Source organism: Solanum lycopersicum, chromosome 11, assembly GCF_036512215.1.
Source record: "Solanum lycopersicum chromosome 11, SLM_r2.1".
NCBI classification, from domain to species: Eukaryota; Viridiplantae; Streptophyta; class Magnoliopsida; order Solanales; family Solanaceae; genus Solanum; species Solanum lycopersicum.
In genome coordinates, this window is record NC_090810.1 from 53,136,242 (window position 1) to 53,161,805 (window position 25,564).

At 31.0% G+C, this 25,564-nt stretch overlaps 1 protein-coding gene across 1 annotated transcript; it reads right to left on the reverse strand.

Moving 5' to 3' along the window:
- Nucleotides 1-20,995: 20,995 nt before the first annotated feature.
- Nucleotides 20,996-23,696, reverse strand: LOC112940350 (serine/threonine-protein phosphatase 7 long form homolog). Its single transcript, XM_069291500.1, has 5 exons — nt 23,607-23,696; nt 22,632-22,811; nt 22,088-22,513; nt 21,480-22,007; nt 20,996-21,378 (listed from the first exon to the last, which is right to left on the reverse strand). Exons 1-4 carry the CDS (start codon nt 23,607-23,609, stop codon nt 21,789-21,791), a joined length of 828 nt encoding a protein of 275 aa, XP_069147601.1. The 5' UTR covers nt 23,610-23,696; the 3' UTR covers nt 20,996-21,378; nt 21,480-21,788.
- Between the last annotated feature and the right edge of the window lie 1,868 nt (nt 23,697-25,564).

The window sequence follows — 25,564 nt, forward strand, 5'->3', positions numbered from 1 at the left end:
GGAGCGCATTGCTATGGACTTTGTGGTAGGGTTGCCATGTACCTTGGGTAAGTTTGATGCTATATGGGTCATCATGGATCGACTGACTAAGTCTGCACACTTTGTACCGGTTCAGACTACCTATAACTCAGAGAATTTAGCAAAGATCTATATTCAAGAGATAGTTCGTTTGCATGGGGTTCCTATATCTATTATTTCAGATCGTGGGACCCAATTTACCTCTCATTTTTGGCGGTCTATGCAGAAAGAGTTGGGCACTCGGGTGGATCTTAGTACAGCCTTTCACCCTCAGACTGATGGTCAATCTGAGCGGACTATTCAGGTTCTCGAGGATATGTTGCGGGCGTGTGTGATTGACTTTGGTGGTCAGTGGGACCAGTTCTTGCCTCTAGCGGAGTTTGCTTATAATAATAGTTATCACTCGAGCATTGAGGCTCTGTATGGCAGGAGATGTCGATCTCCAATTGGATGGTTTGATGCATTTGAGGTTAGACCATGGGGTACAGATTTGTTGAGGGAGTCCTTGGACAAGGTCAAGTTGATCCAACATAGACTTCTCATGGCTTAGAGTAGGCAAAAGAGTTATGCGGATCGAAAGATTCGTGATTTAGAGTTTATGGTTGGAGAGAGGGTTTTATTGAAGGTTTCACCCATAAAGGGTGTGATGAGGTTTGGAAAGAAGGGCAAGTTGAGCCCAAGGTATATTGGTCCTTTCGAGATTGTTGAGCGTATTGGTGAGGTGGCGTATCAGTTGGCTTTGCCACCAGGTTTATCAGGTGTTCATCCTGTATTTCATATTTCAATGCTTAAGAAGTATCATCAGGGTGGTGATCATGTGATTCAATGGGATTCAGTGCTACTTGATCAGAATTTGACTTTTGAGGAAGAGTCGATCACCATCTTGGATAGGCAAATTCGGAAGCTAAGGTCCAAGGAGATTGCTTCAGTAAAGGTTCAGTGGAAGCATCGTCCAGTGGAGGAGGCTACATGGGAGACAGAGTCAGACATGAGGAGTACATATCCTCATCTTTTTTAGCGTTCCGGTTAGCTCTTTTCTTTTTCCGTTCGAGGACGAACGTTTGTTTGAGTGGTAGGTGATGTAACGACCCGCTAGGTCGTTTGAGAACTAAGACTAGTTTGACTCCTTTTGAAAATCTAAAGGGGTATTTTTTAAACTATTCGAAACTAAGAATATTTAGTTGATAAAAAATTTTAGTGAAGAATTAATCTAGTTAATAGTTAGTGGGTCATATCCATAATTCATTTAATACCTTTTTACTTGACCCATTAATTGATTTAGGTTAGTGGGGTTAGTTTATTTATTTTACTTAATTAACATTATAAGGGCAGAAAGCAAAAGAGGTAGAAACTGATATTTTTCTGGGCAGCGTAGATTACAGAACAAAGAGGAACGAAGTAAAATATTGAAGGTAAAAGTTTTTCCTTAACCGATCTATATTCTGCATAAGCATGCATTAGTGGTAAAAATTGTTGGCGTGAAGAATCTATTGAAATCGTATTGTTGTTGTAACTTGTTATTAAAAGAGATATAACTTTAGTAAAATTATTAGATTGAATTGAATGAATGTTTAGTTATTAAGAATTCCTAATGATTGCCATATATAGGAATATTTTTAAAGTTGAAATTTATATACAGTCGTAGTTGCAGGATTTGAAGAAAAGAAAAAGAGAAAAGGGAATTGGCATATTGCAGGTGTATGTGACGTTGGGAAGAAAAAAAAGATTGGAAATTTGAAAAGTTGCATGGCTGCAATGTTAGGCAAAGTAGTGGGATGCCAATCAGTTGGCAATCATACGCCAATGATTGGCAGTGGCTATGATAATTTTAAAAAAAATGGACAGTTTGCAGAATGGTTTGAAGAAAAAAACGAGAAGGTCACGTGGAGCAGTGGTTCGTCTTGTTGTAAATTAGGGGGGGAGTTGATTCTTATTTTATACATATATAAAATTAAGATATTAATTTGATATATTGAGATAGGTAATTAATTATTTGGTGTATATTATATAATTTAACATTGAATTCAAGGGTATTGGGAGATGTAAAGTTAAGTTCTTGGCTTGAAATTTAGCAAGTATGAAAAATTTGGCACACCAATATATATCAAGATTTGGAGTTTGGTTGAAAATATGAGTGAGTTTTAGCGTCTATGATAGACATATAATAATTTGAATGTCCACAAAAAATTGCTTACTTACTAATATTGCAAAATTGGTAGATTGGGAACGTTCCGAAACCTTGCGAAAAGGAAAGGAAAAATCTTAAAAGATTCGTGGCACAAGCTCGGCATCTAAGGTATGTTAAGACTTTTTAGACTTGTTGAAGGACGTTTTCCTAATTAAAGATTAAAAATGAAAATAGACAATGGAGTAAGGGGGAAAAATGGTGGTCTCGTATCAATGGTGTGACGGGCATTGGTACGAGTACCGGTGTTATAAAAAGGAAAATTTCTATTATAGAATGTGGATTGAAATCTGAGAATGCCAAAGCATATGGGTATTAGCTGATATATTATTGACTTGAATTCCTCGTGTGATTGTGTTTTATTTATTTCACTCGTATAGTTGTGATAATTGAGGTGATTATACATTATGTTCATATTGATTGATTGAGATGCATCATCATCCCCTCTATTGAAACAATATTGTGCACATGCATAGAGATTAGACTGAGTATAAGTTGGGCACATGGAGATCGTCTGTGCTGGGGATGGTGAGATGTTAAGATTGTAATTTGGGCACGTAGAGTCCGTCCGTGCGAAAATTGTTTGATATTATGATAGTGCGTTGAGATCGTCCGCACAGACACGTGGAGATCGTCCGTGTCGGTATATGGACCTCGCGAGTCCCCCATGGGTCATGAACTCTCGATGTATTTCCGAGGAGTATCATGTATATACGGTTGAGTGAGTACTGGGTATTCTGAGACATATCATTACATGGCATCATATTGCATTGCATTTCATCCCATCATTCATTCTTGATGACTATATGTTTCGTTTGGTGTTTGGAAAATATTAAATGTTGATTTCCTTTATTGTTGACACTTAAATAGTAAGTGTAGTATATATATATATATATATATATATATACTTGTACAATCTAAGAATTTATTTTCTTATATAACTCCCGTCACTACTTCTTCGTTGTTGGTCAATGAGACATACTGGGTATACGTGGTTTCGTACTCATACTACGCTTGTTGCACTCTTTGTGGTGCAGATTCGATTCCGAGTAGGAGCACATCTCGTGGAGCAAATTGAGTCCGGCTTGAGGTTCTTGGAGTTGTGGTGAGCTGCTCTGCTGTTCCGTGGCCCACACCTCCCTCTATCTTTTATTTATTCTGTTATTAGTATTCAAACAGGATATCCCTTATGTTAGATTTGTCATTTAGTTTCAGACTTGCTTCGAATTTTAGAAGCTCTTGTACTTAAGACACCAATTCTTGGGGTGATATATTTTATCTTCCGCATTTCGTACTTATAAGGAACTCAATGTTGGAGATTCTTGCTAAGCGTTGGTCTTTTTTTATTCATTTGTTGGTTTAGTTGGGTTAATATGTTGGGTTGGCTTACCTATTGGTTGGGAACATAGGTGCCATCACGACTTGCAAAATTTGGGTCGTGACAGTTCAATTTGAATAACTAACAAAAAAATGCTTTTTAATCAAAATAGAAGTATCATGCAAGCATTGTTAATCAAGTATACAAGTAAATAGCATAATTAACGAGAAATTTACCTTCTTTTTGACGTTCGGCGAAGAATGATCGAAAGAATTTGGAGAATTTTTTTTGAAATTTTAGAGAGAATTGGGAAAAATATTTCCTTTTCCCCCTGTTCTGTCTCTGATTCCCCGCTTGAGGGGGAGATCCCCCGCCACAGCAGCCACGCTAAAGCGGAAGGGATGCCTCACTGGACAGGCCATACTGTGCAGTGGAACATGTTTCTTCCTCTTTGTGTTGCCTCTTTTACCTTACCGGTCCCGTGAGTATAAACCATCCATGCTTAAAATTGAAGAGTCACTGCTCTTTCCGGTTTCATGATGGCCCCATTTGTTAGTTTAAAAGCACTTCAACATAGGGTGAGTAATGATATATTCACTGTTCATTCGAGGACGAACGATGGGTAAATTGGTATCGATTTTGACTACTTGAACCTTTCTATTTAGGAAAAATAAAATTTCAAGAAATCACTAGGATAATGTCCCGCCGGAGCGGGCCAGATTTCCTTATGGCAGGGTAAGTTGGCGCTAGATCGGGATAAACGAGACAAAATGTAAATAACGCAAAGTCTTATCTTCTTATTCTTCTAAAATACCTAATTTAGACATAAACCACCCTAGAAACCCCCAAAAAGATTTTCTAAGCTTGAGAAGGAAGGAGAATGAGATTTCTAGTGTAAGGAGATCGATAAATTGTGGATCTCCATTCAAGATCATTGTCGGAGCCCAAGAAGAAGAATCAAAGGCAAGAAATTTGTGTAGCTTCCTGGCTTCCAGATAGTCTAGATTTATTAATTGAATAGTTATAAATTTGTGCTCAATGTGTAGCATAATGTAAATCAATGGCAGGAATTATTCGTAGGAATTTGTGCACTGAGTAAAAGATGACTTAATCATAGAAGAAGCCTTAGACGATGAAATAGGGCTAGGTATGGATGAGTTATTATATTAGTGATATAATTTGATAAATACTTCAATATAATGGTTGTTATTTCATATTAGTTTGTGTTCTAACACACTAACATTGGAAAAGTTACCGCGTTATGACATAAATATGGAATTGGTTGCAGTGTTTTGGCATAAGTGTTGGATTAGGTACCACGTTCAGATATGCTAATAGTATGGGTTCGAGTTCCATGAGAGAACCAATGACTTGACATAATTGTATATCCTAACATTATAAAGTTGTACATTGTCTGAAGTGATAATTGATGTGCTTTATTCTTCTATGTTGATTTAACTCATTATGTATCTTGTTGTTGAACGATTTGAGAAGCAACAAAGGTTCAAGAGTTGCAAATGTATGCGATAAAAGGTTGTCCGTGTGTTGCAAGGGTGAGAAGTAAGGGTGGTGTACATAATGAAAATACTTGGGTAGATTCCACATTGAAAGAAAGGAATTCGTGGTTTGTAGTATAGAATCCTTGATAAAAGGTGTCATGTGGCGGGATCTAGATAAGATGAAAAGAAGGCAAGGGTACGTCGTGTGTGGTTAGTCGGAATGTGGGTAGTAAGGGTACTAGTGTAATTCTAAGGTATGTCAGTAGAGGGTAAAGGTGGAGAAGCGAGTGGTATTATTACATGTTCTTGCTCGTTGAATTCTTATATTATGTGGTGGGTGTCGGGTTGACCCATGATTCCTACTCGTACGTGTGGTTTTGTACTGATACAATATTTTTATGCCTTTTGGCATAGTTCTGATACAGGGTCGTTGATGTTTCGTTTGGTGAAGATGAAGATAATCTCCGGTAGCTTCTAATTTTCCTTTCGTTAGAATGAGAGTTGTGTCTTTCCATTATTATGTTCTGTGTGTACTCGTAGTAGCCGATGTACGTGATTATAGTATATCATTGGGGGTGATGATTTCTTTGCAAGTGTTAACCCGAAATTATTTTAAATGTTCTTATTTACAAAATCTTGTTAATTCATTTATCTTTGATTTTCTTTAAATTTTTGCATGATTTAACTATTTGAATATGATGGTTCTCCTACTTAGGTGTTAGAGTAGGTGCCCCTGACAATTTCAATCCATCTTGAGACTTTTTATTCTCATTGATGTAATGTGTGTTATTATATTGAAGGTATAAATTACTATTTATTTTACATATTTTAGGATTTTTCTATCAATTTTGTAACTTTTTTTTCTTGAGTTGAAATTCAAACTGTGGCTATAAACATAAATAACAAAATATTAAAATTAGTATAACTTGCATAAATTCCATAATGTAATACTTAAATTACATTTTATCCCTATTTTTTTTGTTTTACAAAAATCCCTCAAAATATCAGTCATCCAGAGACATAAATTTCATTCTGATACATTAATTGTGATACGTTATAAAAATTATTTGTTGAACTTTATATGGAATATAAATATAATTGATTTCTTTTCCATAAATCGCTCCAATCTACAAGAACTTTACAAAATTCAAAATTATTATCCCAAATTAACAAAAATCCTTTCAATTTTGATTCAAAATAATTCAAAATTTTGAGATTCAAAAAAAATTTGGCAGTTCAGATCCTATCAATTTTAATTCAAAATTATTGAAATTTTGAGATCCAAACTTCTGCTCCTAGTTCATTGAAGATATTTTCAATTTTTATTAAAAATTATTTAATTTTTTAAGAATATACATCATGAAAATCTTCGCTAGTCTTGTTACTATCATCTTTGGGACTTAACGAAGTATTTGTGATTCGAAAAGAAAAGATACCCAACAAGAGTAAGAACAAAGTACTCACCTCATATGCAAAATAGACAATCGACCTAAACATGCAGAATCTCGTGCGTAAGAATTTTGATCAAGCTAATAAGGATATGTATATGAATACTCTTAATGCCCCTCTGCGTCCTCAAAATCACTACTTGTTGTGACTTTGTTATGTTATCAATTCACTTTGAGAAATTCATTCATCAATGAGAATATAATAATAACTAGTAATAATGTTGTCATATTTTTGTTTGATGTCCACAATATTAAAAAATTCATATTAACCTGATGCTTGTTCCCGTTGTTACTGCCACCTCTAAGGATACATGTTTGTGTGATAATTTCTATGTATCTAATACATTTATTATAAAGTTGAATTTATGTATCATGTCTAAGAAATTAGTGCGTGATATATGTAGAACATAAAGAGTTTATGTATCAACCGTATTTATTGGGTAATGTTTACAGACACAGCTTTCCAGATTAATAATTTTGGTGTATGTATCTCCTCTTGGATACATTTTTATCCCCTATTGAATACATCTTTATCTCATCTTGTATACATCCATGTTCTCTCTTAGATACGTTTCTCCCCTCTCGGATACGTTCATATTCTCTCTCAAATACAACCCTCCCCTCTCAGATTCATACATGAGTTATGTGTCTGCAAGTTTTCTCAATAGTAATGTATCACGATCGATGTATCAGCGTGTCTGCTGATTTATCTGAAATTATTTAATTCTAAGAAAATTTTGTAATTTGAAAAAAGTAGGGATATAATGTAATTAACTCATTACACTATGAAAATGTATGAAAATTTATGAAAAATTTACTTAATTTATGTGACATATTTGTCATTGTAGTCAGTTTCAAAAGAATGATGTAATAATATATTTAAATAATATTTTGACTTGAAAATATTCATTTTATTCTTAGTAAAATGATTTATAGTCATATGAACATTTATGGTTTGTTTTAGACCACGAGTTTTATAAGTGTTTTTTTCTTAAACAAAAATCTTCATGTTAAGTTAAATTATAATTATATAAACCGAAAGGGAGTGAGTATAAATTTTAGATAAATTTTACATTTATAAAATTAAAGTTTTTGTAAATATTTTGCCTTTTAACAAAATTTAAAATGAAATTAATTCACAATTATTTTTATAGTATTTTTTTATCAATATTCTATCGATAATCATCAAAAAAAATTAATTTAAATAGGTAATAAAACATTTTAATTTTGAAATCGATCAAATATTTATATCAATTCAGAAAACATTTATTTTTAAGTTGTAAAGCATTCTAATAGTAATGTGCTCCTTACTCTCACCAAATGACACTAATTTATAATAATTCAAGATTGCAAGAAGTAGAAATCAAGACTAAATTGTGGAAGTTTCATATGTATATGATATATAATTCTATGCCAACTTAATTTTTGTTCCATATATTTATTTAATTTCAAAATTTATCCCGTTAATTAGTTATGTGTTTTATTAAATTACAACTATGCACTCATTATTTTGTCATTTTTTTACATTATCAATTCTATTTTTCATCTCTTTACAATTGTGATTTTTTTGTTTTCTTATTTAAGTCACAATTTTTAAAAATAAAATGAATATTATTTTGGACATTAAATAAATATTATTTTGGAGAGTAAAATAAGAAAAAAGATTTACTAACCTATAAACACAAAGATCCACTTTGAAACCCAGAGATGAAGAAAACTTTGAAACTCTTAGCCGCGAAATGAGGGAGAAGGAGTAAAATTATTTCTGGAAAATAATGAAATGAGGGGGAAAAAGAGCAAATAAAGATTTTGGAATTTAGTGTATGTGGCAGTGGAACCCTATTGGCGATGTGGAATTCACATGGCATTTAACAACTTTCATTCATAAGAAGGGCATTTTTGACCTAATAGTTTGACAGAAAGGATAATTTTGAGCTGAAATATAGTTTAAGGTTATATATAAGCTATTTCAGATAGTTTAAGGGTATTTTTTTACTCATTTTCTTTTAGTCTATGTGGCAGTGGAACCCTATGGCGTGCAATATGGCATTCACCTGACATTTAACAACTTCCATTGATAAGAAATTGTAACGACCTGTTTAGTCGTTTTGAGCAACAGATTTTATTTCTGGAAAAATTGGCTGAAACAAAGGAACCCACGACGGATCGTCACAGGCACGACGGTCCGTCACAGATGTCTCGTTTCAATATACTTAGGAATTCTGAAATTGGGTACTGAAAATCGACTCTCTGAACTTCGTAACGGACTTGCAGGACGGACCGTCACAGGTGTGACGGACCGTCACAGTGTCCTTGGTGAAAATAAAGTCCTGGCCCTCACGACGACCTGAGTGACGGACCGTCGCAGTCACGACGGCCCGTCACAAGTTACGCAATCCCAGTTAGAATCGGATTTCTTTACACGTTTTAAGGGACGTTTTGGACTATTCTTTCCTTAATTATAGATTTCGTGGGTTTACATTAATAACTCAAAATTCTTGAGGGATAAAAGAGGTAATTTTGGGTTAATTAGTGGGGTATTATTGTCATCTTTTACACTTAGTTATATGTTAATTAGGGTAAAAGAAAGAGGGTTTTGAATAAGAAAAGAGAAAAGAAAAGAGAGAGATAGATTGATCGATTGAGAGAGAGAGTCGAACGAGGAAGAAGAATATCAAAGCTTGGGAGATTGCTTGTTGATTCCAATTCTTCGGTGGAGGTAGGTTATGGTTATTTCATGCTATTCGTAGTAAACTCTTAATAGTGAATGATATGTGTTAGTAGTATTGTAAACCCTTCTATATGCTTAATTGTATGCTTGCATGAATGATGTGATTATGTAATTATGAATAAATAAGCATGATGAAGCTATTGAATCCCAAATCTTGAAAAGAAACCCTAATCTACTTTGATATTGATGATGCTTTGGTATGAAAGAAGGCTTGATGAATGAAAGTAGTGAGATTAGGGGATCGGGTGCCACGTTCCGGTACCAGGATAGAATATGGATCGGGTGTCACGTTCCGACACCAGGATAGAATATATATGGATCGGGTGTCACGTTCCGGTACCAGGATAGAATATGGATCGGGTGTCACGTTCCGACACCAGGACAGAATATATATGGATCGGGTGCCACGTTCCGGTACCAGGATAGAATATGGATCAGGTGTCACGTTTCGACACCAGGATAATATATATGGATCGGGTGCCACGTTCCGGTACCAGGATAGTATATGAGGATCGGAGTGTCACGTTCCGACACCAGGATAGAATATGGATCGGGTGCCACGTTCCGGTACCAGGATAGTATATTGAGGAGCGGAGTGTCACGTACCGACACGAGGGGAATAAAGATAATGAATCTTGAAATATGATAATATATCCAATCTAATGAACTAAATTCCCAAATGAGTATGATGAGGAGGTGTGAGTCCTCATTGATGTGCTTGGTGTTGTAACCAAGGGTTATGGTAACTATAAATGCTGCATGTTAAGGATATTAGTTGATTTTATGATATTGCTTAATACATACTGTTTCCTATTTTGAGTTGTCCGATGATATCTACTCAGTACCCGTGGTTTGTACTGACCCCTACTTTTATGTTTTTCTTCTTGTTATTTGTGGAGTGCAGCAAACGTGCCGTCATCTTCGACTCAACAGTAACTCAAGCTAGTCTTCGTCACACCGGATCTTCAGGGTGAGCTAACGCGTCTAGCTTGGACTGGATCTTCTCCTTCATGTCTTGATGCCTTGAACCTCCGGCATGGACTAGCTTCTTATGTATTTTTAGCTTTTAGAAACTCTTAGAATTAGTAGTTTAAAGTAGATGTTCTTGTGATGATGACTTCCAGGTTTTGGGAATAATAGATGTTGAATATTGATAGTTATTGAATTGGTTTTTATTAATGAGTTTAAGTCTTCTGCATTATTTTCTGTTGATGTTACATTGAAATGTTAAGGTTTAGATTGGTTGGTTCGCTCACATAGGAGGGTAAGTGTGGGTGCCAGTCGCGGCCCGGATTTGGGTCGTGACAGAAATGCACTTTTGACCAATAGTTAACGGGAAGGAGAGTTTTGACCCGAAATATAACTTAAGGATAAATATGAACTATTTCAAATAGTTTAAGGATATTTTTTACCTTTTTCTGTTAAAACTATATGAATACTTATGTTTAAAGAATAGTGTATATAATTTAAAAGGAAATTACATCATGGAAGATGGTAGGTTATACTAAATATATTATGGTAGCAATAAACATATATGAACTATTTAAATTGTATAAATATTTTTTTACATTATTATAATCAAACAAATACAAATTAATTTTTAAAAATTACATAAAATTACTATGTCGAGTCACACATGAAATAAAAAATTTGTGACTCTTGAAAAAGATTATAAGATTTTTCTAAAAAATTATTTGGAACACTAATTATGCAATTATAAAGTTATAGCTTTGCTCATAAATAACATTTAAAATTATAATATTGGCATTGGTCGTCCTAATCATGGCTCTTCTATAATATATATATTTGTGTGTATATATATATATATATATATTTGTGTGTGTGGGGCTCTTCTATAATGTGTGTGTGTGTAAATATATATATATATATATATATATATATATATATATATATATATGTGTGTGTGTGTGTGTGTGTGTGTCTGTGTGTGTGTGTGTGTGTGTATATATATATTATGTATATATATATATGTATGTATGTATATATATATATGTATGTATGTATATATATATATATATATATATATATATATATATGTATGTATATATATATATATATGTATGTATGTGTATATATATATTATGTAGCACGGTTAATGATACATTATATGACTTGATATAAGTTAATGACACATCAGGTAGTGCATATGAATTAAGTACATTTATATTGAACATGATAAACACTAATACTATTGAAGATCTGGAAAACAAAATTAAGATGAAAAGCTAAAAACAAAAGGAGTAGAATTCATATGTATCAAAAAAGTTGTAGATGAAAAGGCTGATTTTTTTTTTAAAAAAAAAGTGACAGTGGAAGATCTGGAAAAAATGAAGAAATAGTTATATCTAAAACTTTTTAGGAACTTAAAATAGATAACTGGAAAAAGAATATATTTGAAATTCAAAAATAAAGTGATGGATGTAACTGTCAATATGTGGGGGTGATTCGAGGCATGAACATAGAAACAAAATCGTGGGTTGAAAGTTTGAAGGATTGTGAATAATGTATCTGAAAAAAGAGAGAAAAAGAGAAAAGCAGGGATATTTTTAATATTTTCAAATGGTAGGAAATTTTAAAGAATATGAAAAAATATATTGTGTAGTTATATAATTTTCCTTAAAATTATTAAGATTAAGCGGGTCAAGACTCAACCTGATTTTAAGCCCATTTGAGCCCAAAGTAAACTTGGACGGATTAGAGCCCAACCTAATTTCTATTTCAACCCATTTTGATATCTCCAATTTCAAGTCAACCCGCCCATTTGACAGTTCTAGTCTAGTTACAAGGATTGTAACTACATGATATCTAGAGAAACAATTACTAGAATCTAAGTAATAACAAAATTACTATAAACAAATATTCAAATTTGGTTAGTAAATAGTTGACCAAATATGGAAAAAACATTGATCCATACTAAAAAGAGGTAAATATCAATTAATATTGCACACACATTTGTTAGATATTTTTTCTTTACACTTTATCTATAAATACATATCTCCATTTACCTTCAAAATATATTTCTTCTCAATGTTCTTGAGTAAATTTTGCTCTTATCTTGCTTGTAGAGAAAAAAAATGGATTCTTCTTCTGAAATAAACAATTGCCGTGAAATAATACCTTATGTTTCCCAAGTCAATAATATTCAAATGGCGGTATGTTGTTTTACCAGTACTAATTTTTTAGCATGTTGTATAATAATTATAATGAATCCACAAAAGGTATAATTCGAATAGCAATTTGTATAAATTATTTTTGGAGAAACGTTTTTTTAAAAATTCATTTTAAAGAAGTAGAAAAGTTTTCTTACAAATATAAAATATTTTCTAGTTGTTCATTTTAATAAATATGAAATAATGAAAAGTTGATTCGCACTTTGAAAAAAAATAAGAGAATGTATAGTAACAATGTATTGTTATAATTTTATGAGTTATTTTCTACTATAATTTACAAATAAGTAAAAATTTTACCGAACATAATATAAATAAATAATATTTTTTCTGCATCCAAACTTTGATAATTAACTTGTACTTCTCCCGATCCCTTACAGGCTCAAGAAAATCAAAGAGTTGATATTAATGACTCGGTGTTACTACCCTCTAGTGTATCAAGTCATCCAAGAGAGAATGGCTCAGAGACATCAGTAAGAAACTACAATTTAGCATTCTATTGTTTCCTCTTACTTTTTTCTTTATCCTTTAATTTATTATTTTTTGCGTAGATTTTAACTCCTTGGTTAAATCTTGATCATCATTATGGATAAGTAAAAACACGTGAATTCTAGGTATTTTTAGACATTGGAGTAATACTTTGTTTGGGAATAATTCATTATTCTGAGGAATATTTGTGTATCAAGATTTTGTTTTCACAAATTTTATCATAACATTTATGTCTATTTAGATTTTACTTTTTGATATGATTTTAAGAAAATAAATGAGATTTGATAACACTTAGATGCCTTTTGAAAAAATAGAATTATGGGGAATATTTTTATCATTTTTTAATTGAAATAACTATAGAATTTTGGATAAAAAAGGGAAGAAATTAAGTTTTTTTGTATGATAGTTTTTGTCATATAGATGACAATTAATCACATTATTAATAAAAAAAACTCTGATTAAATTTCATATATATAATGGCAAGTTTACATTTTATCTTATAAGCAATTACATTTTTATATATTTTTATAAGCACTAAATGATAAAAGAATGATGTTTAGTTAAGTGTTTTATTATTTTGTATAGTGTTTGCTAAATAATTATTATAACATACTATTTGTCTCTAGATTTGTATGTTAGATTTTAATTGCAATATTGACAAAAATTACGGGAATCTAACTGCTAATCTAATATCCTTTGCTTTAATAATGTAGTTTAATAATTTAGTATTATGTATTAAACTGGTTTAATAATTATCAAAATTATCTAACCCCGTCTTAATCATATTTATGACGAAGAATTTATGTTAATTTCAATGTCTAATTGATAAACTCTTAGAACTCTCATAATTTCTATTCGCCATCACCCAGAAGAAATAATTTTTTTTATATTTCAAGCAATTGAGGAAACAATTGTTATTCAAGTGTGAATATCATATATTTTTTTGGTTAATGATATTATGACCATTAAATTTTATTTTTTCTCTTTATCATGTGAATTGATGATATATGTATTATCATTTCATATATTATTGTCATATATTGTGAACATATATATCTTTCACCTAGAAACTCATTTTGTTTATATGGACATTCAGATATAATATAGTGTGAATTGTTTTATATCATCAAAGCATCAAACTTTTATTATTTCTTTTATTCTGTAAAAGAGTTAAACTTATATATACAAACAATGTAAATAAAACTTTATAGTATAAAATCATCCAAAATATATATATAAGCATATAACAATCAAAACAAAATATGTAATCCTAAAAATTAGGTAGTTTTCTTGTCAGAAAAAGTAAATATGATATGATAGTTTATAAATTACTTATTATTTAAAACACAATCAACTATGAAATGAAATTTTGATTAAAAGTTTTCTATTATTGCAGAATGAGTCTGAATTAACTCCCTATCAACTCACCGGAAGGAAGAGGGGATTGATTAGTGCAGAAGTCATAGCACTGTCTACTGTTAGCTTTTCAATTGTACCTCTGGCAGGTGAAACTAATATTTATACTGTAAAATTAAACAAGGTAATTAGTATATTTATTTTTCTAGATTTCTTATGCTTAAATTAATATATCAAGGGTTGATCATAATTATGATCGACAAACAGCGCTGACGAGCAAGAAAGGTTAACTCTTCCAAATACTTTGTTATGGACTCGAATTATAGGGAGAAGATTTAGTCTATCCATTCAGACTTAATCAAAAATATCAGGATATTCTTAACGGCTGGACATGTGAAAAGAGAAGGCGCACTAATGGTCAATGTGACAAGGTAACTAAAATTATTATTTTATTTCTTGCATATAACTTAAATTATTGATTTTTATTATTATTTCTTGATTTTATATATTAGCAAAGTCGAACTAACAAAATAATAGGTCAAGAAAATGAGAGATAAGGAATTAATAACTAAACTAGTTGTGACATTGAGTTTAAATTTTATTCATCATTTGGATAATGTCTTATTTACACTATCATGTAGTTTAAAGTATACTTACTGGTAAGAGTCTACAAAATATGAGTTTTGTAATCTTAAAAATAAGACATGTAATATTTTATAAAATGTAAAAGTTAAATAATAGTTATATAGTAATTTATCTAACAGTTCTGTTATAGTTTCTACATTATATCACGAGGAATTTTTATCTATTATAATTATTTTAGTTGCTTCATTTGTATAGCATGCTTATCTGATTGGATTTGTCTAGCAGAGTATAGTTAATAATTTGTTAGTACAAGGTAATAGTGTACACTATTTAATTTTTTTTAATAATTATTGTAACCTAATAAAAAACTTTGTTGTATTGTAGGTTTACCATCACATGAGAAAAAGCTCCATATGTCGATCTGTTATGGAAGTATGTAGATACATCTTAGATGGATATGAGAAAGTACAAGTACAAGTCAATTCTGAAACCAATATGGTAAAAGAGATTAAGGTAAGATATTTAACAATTTGACAAATATGTTTTTTATTGTTCCAATCATTCATATAGCGTGATCTTTAATTAAATCAAGATTGGGTCTCCAAAACGCCCTTCCAAGAAAAGAAAAAAAGAATCTTCAAATTCAGAGGATACAACAACGGAGCAGAAAGAAAACAATGGTGATCTACATTTAGGAAATGAAGTGGCACTCATGTGTGAAATGATGGAGCTCAAAGAAACAAGCGAGTTTGTGGTAAGTTATTAAATTCATGTGGTACATAAAATAATCTCATTAACTTAGACAATCACAATTACCATAATGATGTTAAATCCACCAGGAAGTGGACAAGGTAGAAGAGGGTGAAAATAAAGTGTTTGCTCACCTCAACAAAAGTAATGAGTTGGACTATGAATTTTCACAAAGTGTAGGTAAGTAATCCTATCACTAGCTTAATCCTTTGTTATAAGTTTTTTTATTTTATTTTATTTTATTGCCATCAAAATTCGACAAGCTTTCTTCCTCCAATGTCTCGATAGATGTCCTTCAGTTGATGTCACCATTATTTCAAGAAGTAGAGAATACAAGAATGATGCATCTTAATATTTGGAAATAATTTAATATTAAAATTTTTTTTTATGTTTGATAAAATTATTTATAACAACGTTATAGAAAAATTTGGATCATAATTCTTGAAAGTATTTATTTTTTTCTTAAATTTTATGTGTAGTCAAATTATATCATATAAATTAAGATAAGTAAAGTAGTTTAAATAATATTTATACATTGACTTCATTTGTTTTTGCAGAAAATATGGAGCAAGTCCCCATTTCACAATCATTAGAAATAACAAATAATGAGAATGCTTATATGGAGAAGAGACTTCCTTATGAAGAGAATTATGGAGAAAAAGAAAGGATTGCAAACTTGGCCAGTAATGTTGAGTTTGTGAGTCCCGCTGATTTCGCACTAGAGACATGTATTTTAATCAACTCCTTACAAATGCATGAGATAATCACAAGATTTATGCAATTAAGGTGTGTCAGGTTTGAAAAGAAAACATTTAATTATGGTCATGTTAGGTTGGACCAACTTTGTGGAAAATATGTTTTAAAAGGGAAATAAGTACGTTAAAACTAAGAAAAACTACTTCTCTTATGGAATTCGGAAAAATAATCAATCTCATAGCCCTCATATTTACTACCTCACACCCCTACCATCATAAACATTTGCGGTCTAGTTTGTCAAAACTACATAGTATATACTAATATTTTTGAGATTATAATTTTTATTTACCTACAAATATTAGAAAATAAATTAAAATCTACTTATTTTTAGGAATAAATGGTGGCCAATGATGTTATGTCTATGGTCACATAAAATTTTATTCTAAATAAAGGTATTTTTCACCATAAAATCTCTTAATGATTGCACTAGATAAATCTCAAGAATTATATTCACCGCCATTGAATGATTGATCACAAGAATTATAAGATTAATGTGTAAATATTTAGTTTGAGTTCTTTCACATTATCAATACTATTAGCTACATTAATTTAATTTTTGATATTTAATCTTCATATAATTTGCAGGTGAAAATGACAAGGAAGGAGTATGTATTACTACAAACTTTTCCCTACTCGAAGTCTCTCCTCCTATGAAAATAGACAGTGCAAAAGAGGGAAACAAGACTACACTTGAGGATTCACATGGAAAAGAGGATCATCGAATATCTCATGATAACATTTTTACAAATATGGAAAATTGTGATCTTTTCTCACCTAAAGAAGGTAGTTTCTCTATGTATAAATCTTGTAGAAAATGAAAAATTTAATGAGCACAAGAACTTAAAATATCATATTTTGTTTTCACATAACTAATGTGATTTATCCTATTACATTGATGAATATTTTTTTCCTAAATGTGCTGGATTAGACGATCTCTTTCTACTTTATGGAATAGAAAATGATGACTTTGGAGATGCTTATACACCCAATATCAAGGACCTGTGATCATCTTATGAAAAGTGTTGACATCATTGTGCTAATGAGACACTATTATATTTTTGTGTTAGACGTTGTTTGTGTTGAGATATACTATGAATCATGTTGTTGAGTTATGATATTTTATTTAAATTAACCTAAGTAAAGACTATTTTTACTTATTTATTATAACAAAGTCTTTGTTTGAATAAATTATTCTGTTAATATGTATATTCATTACTTATATTGTAGACAATTTTTATATATGGAGTTATCTAATTAATGCAGGAAAGATTCAAATAGTGGTTCTCATAAGATAAATTAATGTTCACAATTAAATAAGAAGTAGAAAAAACAACTTTATTATTATGGAACAAAAATAAATATAATTTGATCTAAATTATGGGAGTGGTCATAATTCAACTTTTTGTGCAAGTACATTTCATATATATTAAACAAATCAAGAAAAGATGTTTGTTTATGTTCTAAAGATTAACAAAAACACTTTTCTACTTCATTACAAGTATTTATACTCTTAATCTTGATATAATTAGTATGATCTTTGTAGTTTTATATATTATTCTAATATATTAAAGTTGCAACTCAATTATGACTTAATTTATTTCCAAAAGATTAGATTATGATAAATCAAATTAGTGAAATAATAATTAGTAACAGAACCATGTATCACACCCCTCTATGGTCACTTATAAGTTTTCATGTGAACCCTACATATTGATTTTACATTTGTCGTGTAAAATAGGTAAAGTATAATAATAAATGATTAAGTTAGTCAATAAATTAAATTTCAAAAAATTGATTTAATTAATTGGTTTTGGTAATTCTAACATTGAGAGTTAATGTAATGAACCTCTAGGTCATTTTTCGGAGATTTCTTGAAATGACCTCAAATCATTTATGACTTGTTGGCAGTGAAAATTTGGTCATCTTGTAACACCTTGGCTTTTTGGAGTTGAGCAGTTAGTATTTGGAGGTTTTGGGTCTTTTACTAAATGTTTTAAGTCTATATTATGTCACTTTATCCTCTACCCTAAGACTTATATAATACCTATAAGTCTCAAGTCTACCAATTTTAAACTCATTCTCCTATTTCCCCCAAAACATAACCAACTTCACTCTCCAAAATTCCCTCTCAACCTAAGGAAGAAAAAATCTAGGGTTTATTCAAGAGTACCAATTCATGATTCATCTTAGGCTTTGAGTATCAAGGTATGTGACTGTTCCCCGTGAATTCTACTCCTCCATTATACTATTCCTACAACTTGACTATATCGTGCCTACGAGTTGGGTAAACCATGCCTATGGGCTAAGTACACCATGCATATGGTCCAGGTAGACCGTACTAATGGGAAGACAAGACTATAAATATGGGGAAACATATATGAATTATATCATGGAGCCTTAGATCATTAATTAATGGAAAATGTACATTAAGACAAATTAGATCAAATTCTTATTGGGAGTAAGGGGGTAGTATCGCTATTTAGCAAATATTTGTGCTCATTAGAACAGAAAGTGACTGTGTGATGTTTGCACTTGTCGAGTTTATGGGGTCCAACTTAGGTAATTTCTTGTTATATGTTTAAAATATCTTATTGTGTCCCTTCAATTTTTTGGTACTTATACTTCATTTTTAGCTTTTAATTTGCCTTACATGCTCAATACATTATTTTAACTGACACCCTTTGCGTAGGGGAGATTCCCTCATTCCTGTAGGTCCTAAGTAGTGAGCAGACAAGGTTTGCTTATTTTGGTATTTATAGATTTTAGAAAGGTTAGGCCCTATTGCATCAAAGTATTGGACTCATAGAGCCTTCCAAACTAGTATGTAGGGTTATATAACCATGTTGTTGTCCATATTAGACTTGTGTGCTGGCTAACTGATGTTTGATAGTTGTTAGACATATTGTTTAGATGCATACCATTTTCTGCAATTGTATAAAGATCATGGTGGATTTGAAGGTTCACGTAGCATTAATTCTTTCATGGATAACATAGATGCCTCGACAGCCCAAATAGGCTTGTGTGCTAGTTGGTCATTGATTTACATGAACTGTTAGGGGTATTTGTTTTCTTTGTAGAGTTGTTGATAAGGGTCTTGCCGGTCGAAAATATATTTTTAGGGTGAGATATACTTGTTTGTTTCTTGAATTTATGTGGATGTTATGCACCATTTGTATGATTTGGCATTAGGTGTCAGTTGTTCCCTTTATTTGTGGCATGACATTAAACCCAAACAACCTCCAATTTTGGAAAACAAATTTTCTCACTTGTAGTCCAGTGTTTGTTTTCTTCCATTGCTACAAAGATTGCAGAAAAAACTCGATGAAGTCCCTTCAAAACACACTTAGGAGGGACAATAGTTATTACTACATGAATATTGATACTTTGTAAAATTCTAGTTGATATCACTTCTTTACCACCAAAACAAAATATGTTACCTTTCAGGGCTTGAAGTTTCTACCCACTCTTTTAATGAAGTTTGTATAGTTATCACGATTCGAGACTACCTTCTAGTCGTAACATTGTACTTAGAATCATAGATTTTGTGTTCGACACTTAAAAGCAAATTTTAATAAAAAATTTATAAATAGTGAACTCGAAAATCTAATGTGGTTGGCTGCTACTGAGCATCAGGAGAAAAAGTTTATGCAACGGATGCAACAAATCAAAACATTGTCTCCTGCAGCATATGAATGGTTAAATGAATTTCCTTTGGAAAAATGGACAATGTATAAGGATGGTGGTCGTAGATGGGGTGCCATGACGACAAATGTGTCTGAATCATATAATGGTTTATTGAAAAAAGCTCGGGGGCTTCCTGTGACTGTCATGGTTCGAATGACGTTCAAAGCTCTCGTTGATCGTTTTGTCGAAAGAAACAATCTTGCAATTGCATTACTTCAAAGTAATATGCCATGGCCTCTTGCGATAGATAAAAAATTTAATGATTATTATCAAAGAGCTCAAGGGCACACAGATATGATGACTTACAACACAGGTGATGGAGTTTTTGAAATTCTTACTTTTGCTCATGATGGTAAAGGTGGAAATGTCCACAAGGTTACTGCAAAAGGTAAGAAATGTTCTTGTGGAAAATGGAGAAACTATCATATGCCTTGTTCGCATGCCATCAAATTTTGTGGACTTCGCGGAATCGACCCAAAATCTTATGTGTAAGTAAATTCTACAGTGCAAAATATTACAAACGAACATACAGTGAGACATTTAATCCAGTGGGTGATGAAATGTATTGGCCACCAGCTCCTTTTAATTTAGTTGCAAATACTGAATATTTGCGGACAAGTGGTACGCAAGGAAGAAGCCGACTTAAGAATGATATGGATATAGCTCCGGCTCGCATGACTAGAAAATGTAGTGTTTATAAGGAGACAGGTCACACAAAGGCACGATGTCCTACTCGATTTTAAATATTTTGTATATGTTTTTAAGGTTAATGTGTTTTTATTATCTTGTTATTAATATTATGATATATCTTTTATATTTATTTGTTGACATGAATTTAATTTGTCTTGTGCATTTTAAATATTGTAAGTAAAAAATAATGATTTTACCTAATATAAAAAGTATTGATTTGACCTAACGTAAAAAGTATTGATTTGACTTATGATAAAAACAAGTAAATCCTGCAAAGTTGTTCAAACATACAAAAATGTTGACAAAAAGTATTGATTTGACATATGATATATCCTGCAAACTTGTTCAAACATAATAAATAAAAAAAGGAAAGAATCTCATTACTTTGTTCAAACTTGCACGAAACAACAAAATTTACATATTTCAAAATTCGAATCTTCAGCCTTTTAGAATAAAGGTGCATAAAAAAAATTATTCTTCTGAATCCGAATCTTCTACATATTCATTCTCATCTTCATTTTCATCTTCATTTTCAAAATCTTCCTCATTTTGATAGTGACTGCCTGTTCCACATCTAGTTGATTTGTGTAGCCTAGATGTTCTCCGAGGTGGATTTTGTCTATTAAGAACTAAATTTTGTGAAGCCCCAGCATTAAATCTTGAATCATCAAACGCAGTTACCTATAATACAATACAACATAATATAATCAAATAAACATGCAATAAAAATAAAAAAAATATATAAAAAGTTAAAAAAATTGTATGAAAATAATTATACTTACATTCGAAAAATTCAATCTTCCACTAAATGGAGAATTATGTATCGGAAATTCACGCATACCATGTTGAAAACCATATTGAGAACCACTAAATTGTGCAAATCCAGATATTGGAACCTGCGGAGTTACAAAACCAACTGTTTGCTGACTAGAAAAATTCGGATTAGTGTTAGAGGGCCCTACAGAAAAATCAAATGTGGGATAATAAGGCTCGGGAGTCGCCACATTAGTGTTAGAGGGCCCTACAGAAAAATTAGTTGTTTCACTAGTGGTCCTTCTACCTCGACGAGCACCTTCTCTCGGTGTTGTTTGTCATGATCGGCGAGATACTTGTACTGGTGGTGGTTCATCGTATTGAGTGGGAGGATTGTAATCATGATCAAAGCTCAATCGCGTTCCCTGAAAGGCCGCATTTATTGACTCCATTGAAATACGAGCGACTTCCGCTGCATATTGTCTCATTTCATTAGATTGATTTTCATCATTTTCAATCATCCGAGCTCGACGATACTGCATTTCATGACCCCTAGCCTATAATGAATAAACAAATATTAATAAAAAAATTAATTAAAGATTGACATAATAATTTGAAATTTATGTAATATACATACTAATGTCTCATGTCTTCCTGCCATGTGTTGATACCCTTTTTGTACAACATGTTGTGGATTTCCAATGACCATGCGGGTATGCCTCATGTACCAACGGAAGTAATCTGTTTGATCACTTACAAATGGAGGTCGAAATATACGATTTTGATGTTGTTCCCATAAATATTGTGTATAGTTAAATGCATCTATATCTTCTTGTTTTATTTTTGATCGTTTATCACGCTTAAAATGATATTCGGAAAATTGGGTACACGGTCCAGGAATATGTTGTAAATAACCGAACTGTCTCACAACACGATCAATCATGTGCCACTCACGATAAATTCCATAAATCAGTGGCACATGTGCCATCCAAACACGTTGTCCTGACCGACACCACTCAGGCAATCCATTAATAACATCTTCCGAATAAGGCTGCCAAATAAACTATAAAAGAAATAATTAAGTAAGATAATTATAAAAACAACATTGGCAGAAAAAAATATATTCTTATTTAAAATAAAATAAAATATGAAAAGTATAAGATACTAATAATATTAAATACCTGTTCATCAGTTAGATTATCAAGTACATCCCTAATCACACTGATTACAGTTCGTGCCTCATTTTGATGATTTCTACGTCGCGTCCATTTACATGCAAGCGCAGTTAAAGCCTCAAATTGATTGGTTCTTAGAGGCTTTGGCAATGGTTGCAGGGGAATAATTCTTTCCCATGCCCAAATCTACAATAAATAAATTCACCATTACTTATAATGCACTTAAATTTAAAAGTGCATATTACTAGTATATAAAAAATATTTAATTAAAAAATATGTATACCTGCACTAAAGAGAGAAATTCACAAACTTCATTTGATTTTTTCATTGACGCACGACATAAACAATTATACAAATATGATAATGTGGCCGATCCCCATGCATGAGTTGACATTAAATCTAAATTTCTCATGTCAATCAAAATGTCCAAATTAATCTTATTATTAGATTTATCCGGAAATATTGATCCACCACATAACCATAATAAATATAATCTAAATCTTTATTGAACTTCATGCTCAGTTGAGTTATCATTAATAACTTCCTAACCTTCGATATACTCAATCAATTTATATGTTAACAATCTACTAACACCAGAAAAACAACTAGTATCGGGTAACCATCCTGTTAATTGAAAAATCATTTCTTGTCTACCTATAATCCCTAAAGAATCAGCTCCATTTAAAATTATAGGACTACCATCTACTACCATTCCGAATAAAATTTCAATATCTTGTAAAGTTATGGTAGCCTCGCCAGTTCGCATGTGAAAAGTATGAGTTTCCGGACGCCACCTTTCAATTAAAGCAGAAATTAATCCGGAGTCATACGGCACACATCCAACATCAAGAATTCCTTTAAATCTACAATTTTCAAAATATTGAAGGATGCGAGAATGTAATGGATGATATTTTAAATGTTGCCAAAATTCAATATCACCACGACGCATATATAAGCAACATCTCTCTTCTTTTATGCTACCATTCCAAATTCCTTCGGAACGATGATGAACTTGAATTTTTAATACATCATGCTCTACTGGACCAGGATGTACGTATAAATTTGATGGATGCATATCTATACACAAAAAATAAAAAGAAAAATTAACATTAATGTAAGTATCAAACGATTGAATATATCAACAATATCATATAAAAGTATAAAATAAATTAAAATAAATTAAAAATAAAATAAATTTAAACTCACCTTATAAAGAAAATGCTTTTAAAAACTTTAGAAAATTTGAAAAATAACAAGAATTTTAAGATTGTGGAAGATTGAAAGTAGATTGGATTGGAAGATTGAAAGATTGAAGTACCAATTTATAGAATTCAAAGTATGAAAAATTGAAGCACCAATCTATAGAATTCAAAGTATGATGTACTATTTACATGTGAATATTTTTTAAAAAATTTACAATAAAAACAAAGGGTCTACTATTGTCATGTGATGCTTTTAACTTGTGAATATTTTCTTCAAATTTTACAATAAAAACAAAGGATGTACTATTGTCATGTGATCCTTTTAACTATATATATATATATATATATAAGTATATAATTTTATTTTTAAAAAAAATTAAATAATTTTTCTCCTTTAATTTTTTATTTAAAAAAATTAATTATTTGAATTCAAATATTATTTAAATTTAAATTCAATATAATATCTTTTTTTAGAAAGAAAATATATTTATTACTTTACTTATTTTTAATTTTTTTAAAAATAATGTATATTTTCTTATAAGTTATATACATAAGTTAAAATTGCTTATTGCAACGATTTAATAACAAAAAAAAAATTATAAAAAAAAATTTGGCAAAATCGCTGCCTCAGCAGCGATTTTACTTTTTCAGTTGAAGTAAATCGCTTAGTCGGCAGCGATTTTACCGTTTTGGTTTATATAAATTTTTATATACCGTTTTGGAATTTTTGTTAATATTTTCTACCCTTTGAGTTTCGGACTCATTATTTTTATGCTATAATAAAAACAGATGATGAAGACTCTTGAATTTTGATAGGATATGAAAGGAGTCGATACAAACTCAAAGAGTTATGTACTAATTTTGTACTTTTTTTCATCTATATATACATCAATCTTATAAGAATAATGTCTATGTTGTATTTTTTCTTAAATATTCTGTTTCTTTTTGTCTTTTTTTCACTCTATTAGACTTCTTAATTTAGTTTTCTGTGAATGTTTTATTGTTGCAAGTCTTTGAATTTTGTAGTTGTTACATTTTATTATTCATTACAATTTACATATATATATTTCCATGAGATTTTAGTTATTCTAACGTATCTATAAAAACACATGAAACACACGTGCAAAACACGTCCTCAGAAGCTAATATATATATATATATATATATATATATATATATATATATATATATATATATATATAAAAGGTGTCTTTGCATGAAAATGAATAACATTTGACACCAAATGGTTGTGAAGGAAAATAGAATAACAAACCAGATAGCGCACACGCAGAGAGAGGATGAACTTCCATAGAGGCATGGTGGAGTCTCATTGCTATGTGAGTTGGGTATAAGAAAACAGAGAGCAAGCGCGTAATTAAGTAGACCCAAGTTGATCGTTTCAATAAATTTTATTTGAACACTCAAATTACAACTTATTTTAATTGAACATTTAAACACATGATAAAATATTCTTATTAAACATTTTTGTTCGGAAACCTTTTGGGTGTATATTCAAGTGTCAATTACATAGATAAGTAAACCACTTGAAATGCCTCACATTAGCCTGAATAAACCGTAAAACCTCAAACCTGTTCCAGTTGAGGCCCATATGTATAATTAAATAGATGACACATTTTATATGATTAACTTAACTAAGTACCTAAATGACGTTCAAAAGCACATGCAAAAAAAAGTTGAATTGGAGGTACCTAATAAGAACACTATCATGTATTCAAA

Excerpts from the sequence above, each read along its gene's own strand:
- LOC112940350 (XM_069291500.1), bottom strand. Across the intron at positions 22,514-22,631 it reads ATAATCTAACTGATGAACAG|TTTATTTGGCAGCCTTATTC; the intron begins GTATTTAATATT and ends TTTCTTTTATAG. Across the intron at positions 22,008-22,087 it reads CAGGAAGACATGAGACATTA|GCTAGGGGTCATGAAATGCA; the intron begins GTATGTATATTA and ends TATTCATTATAG.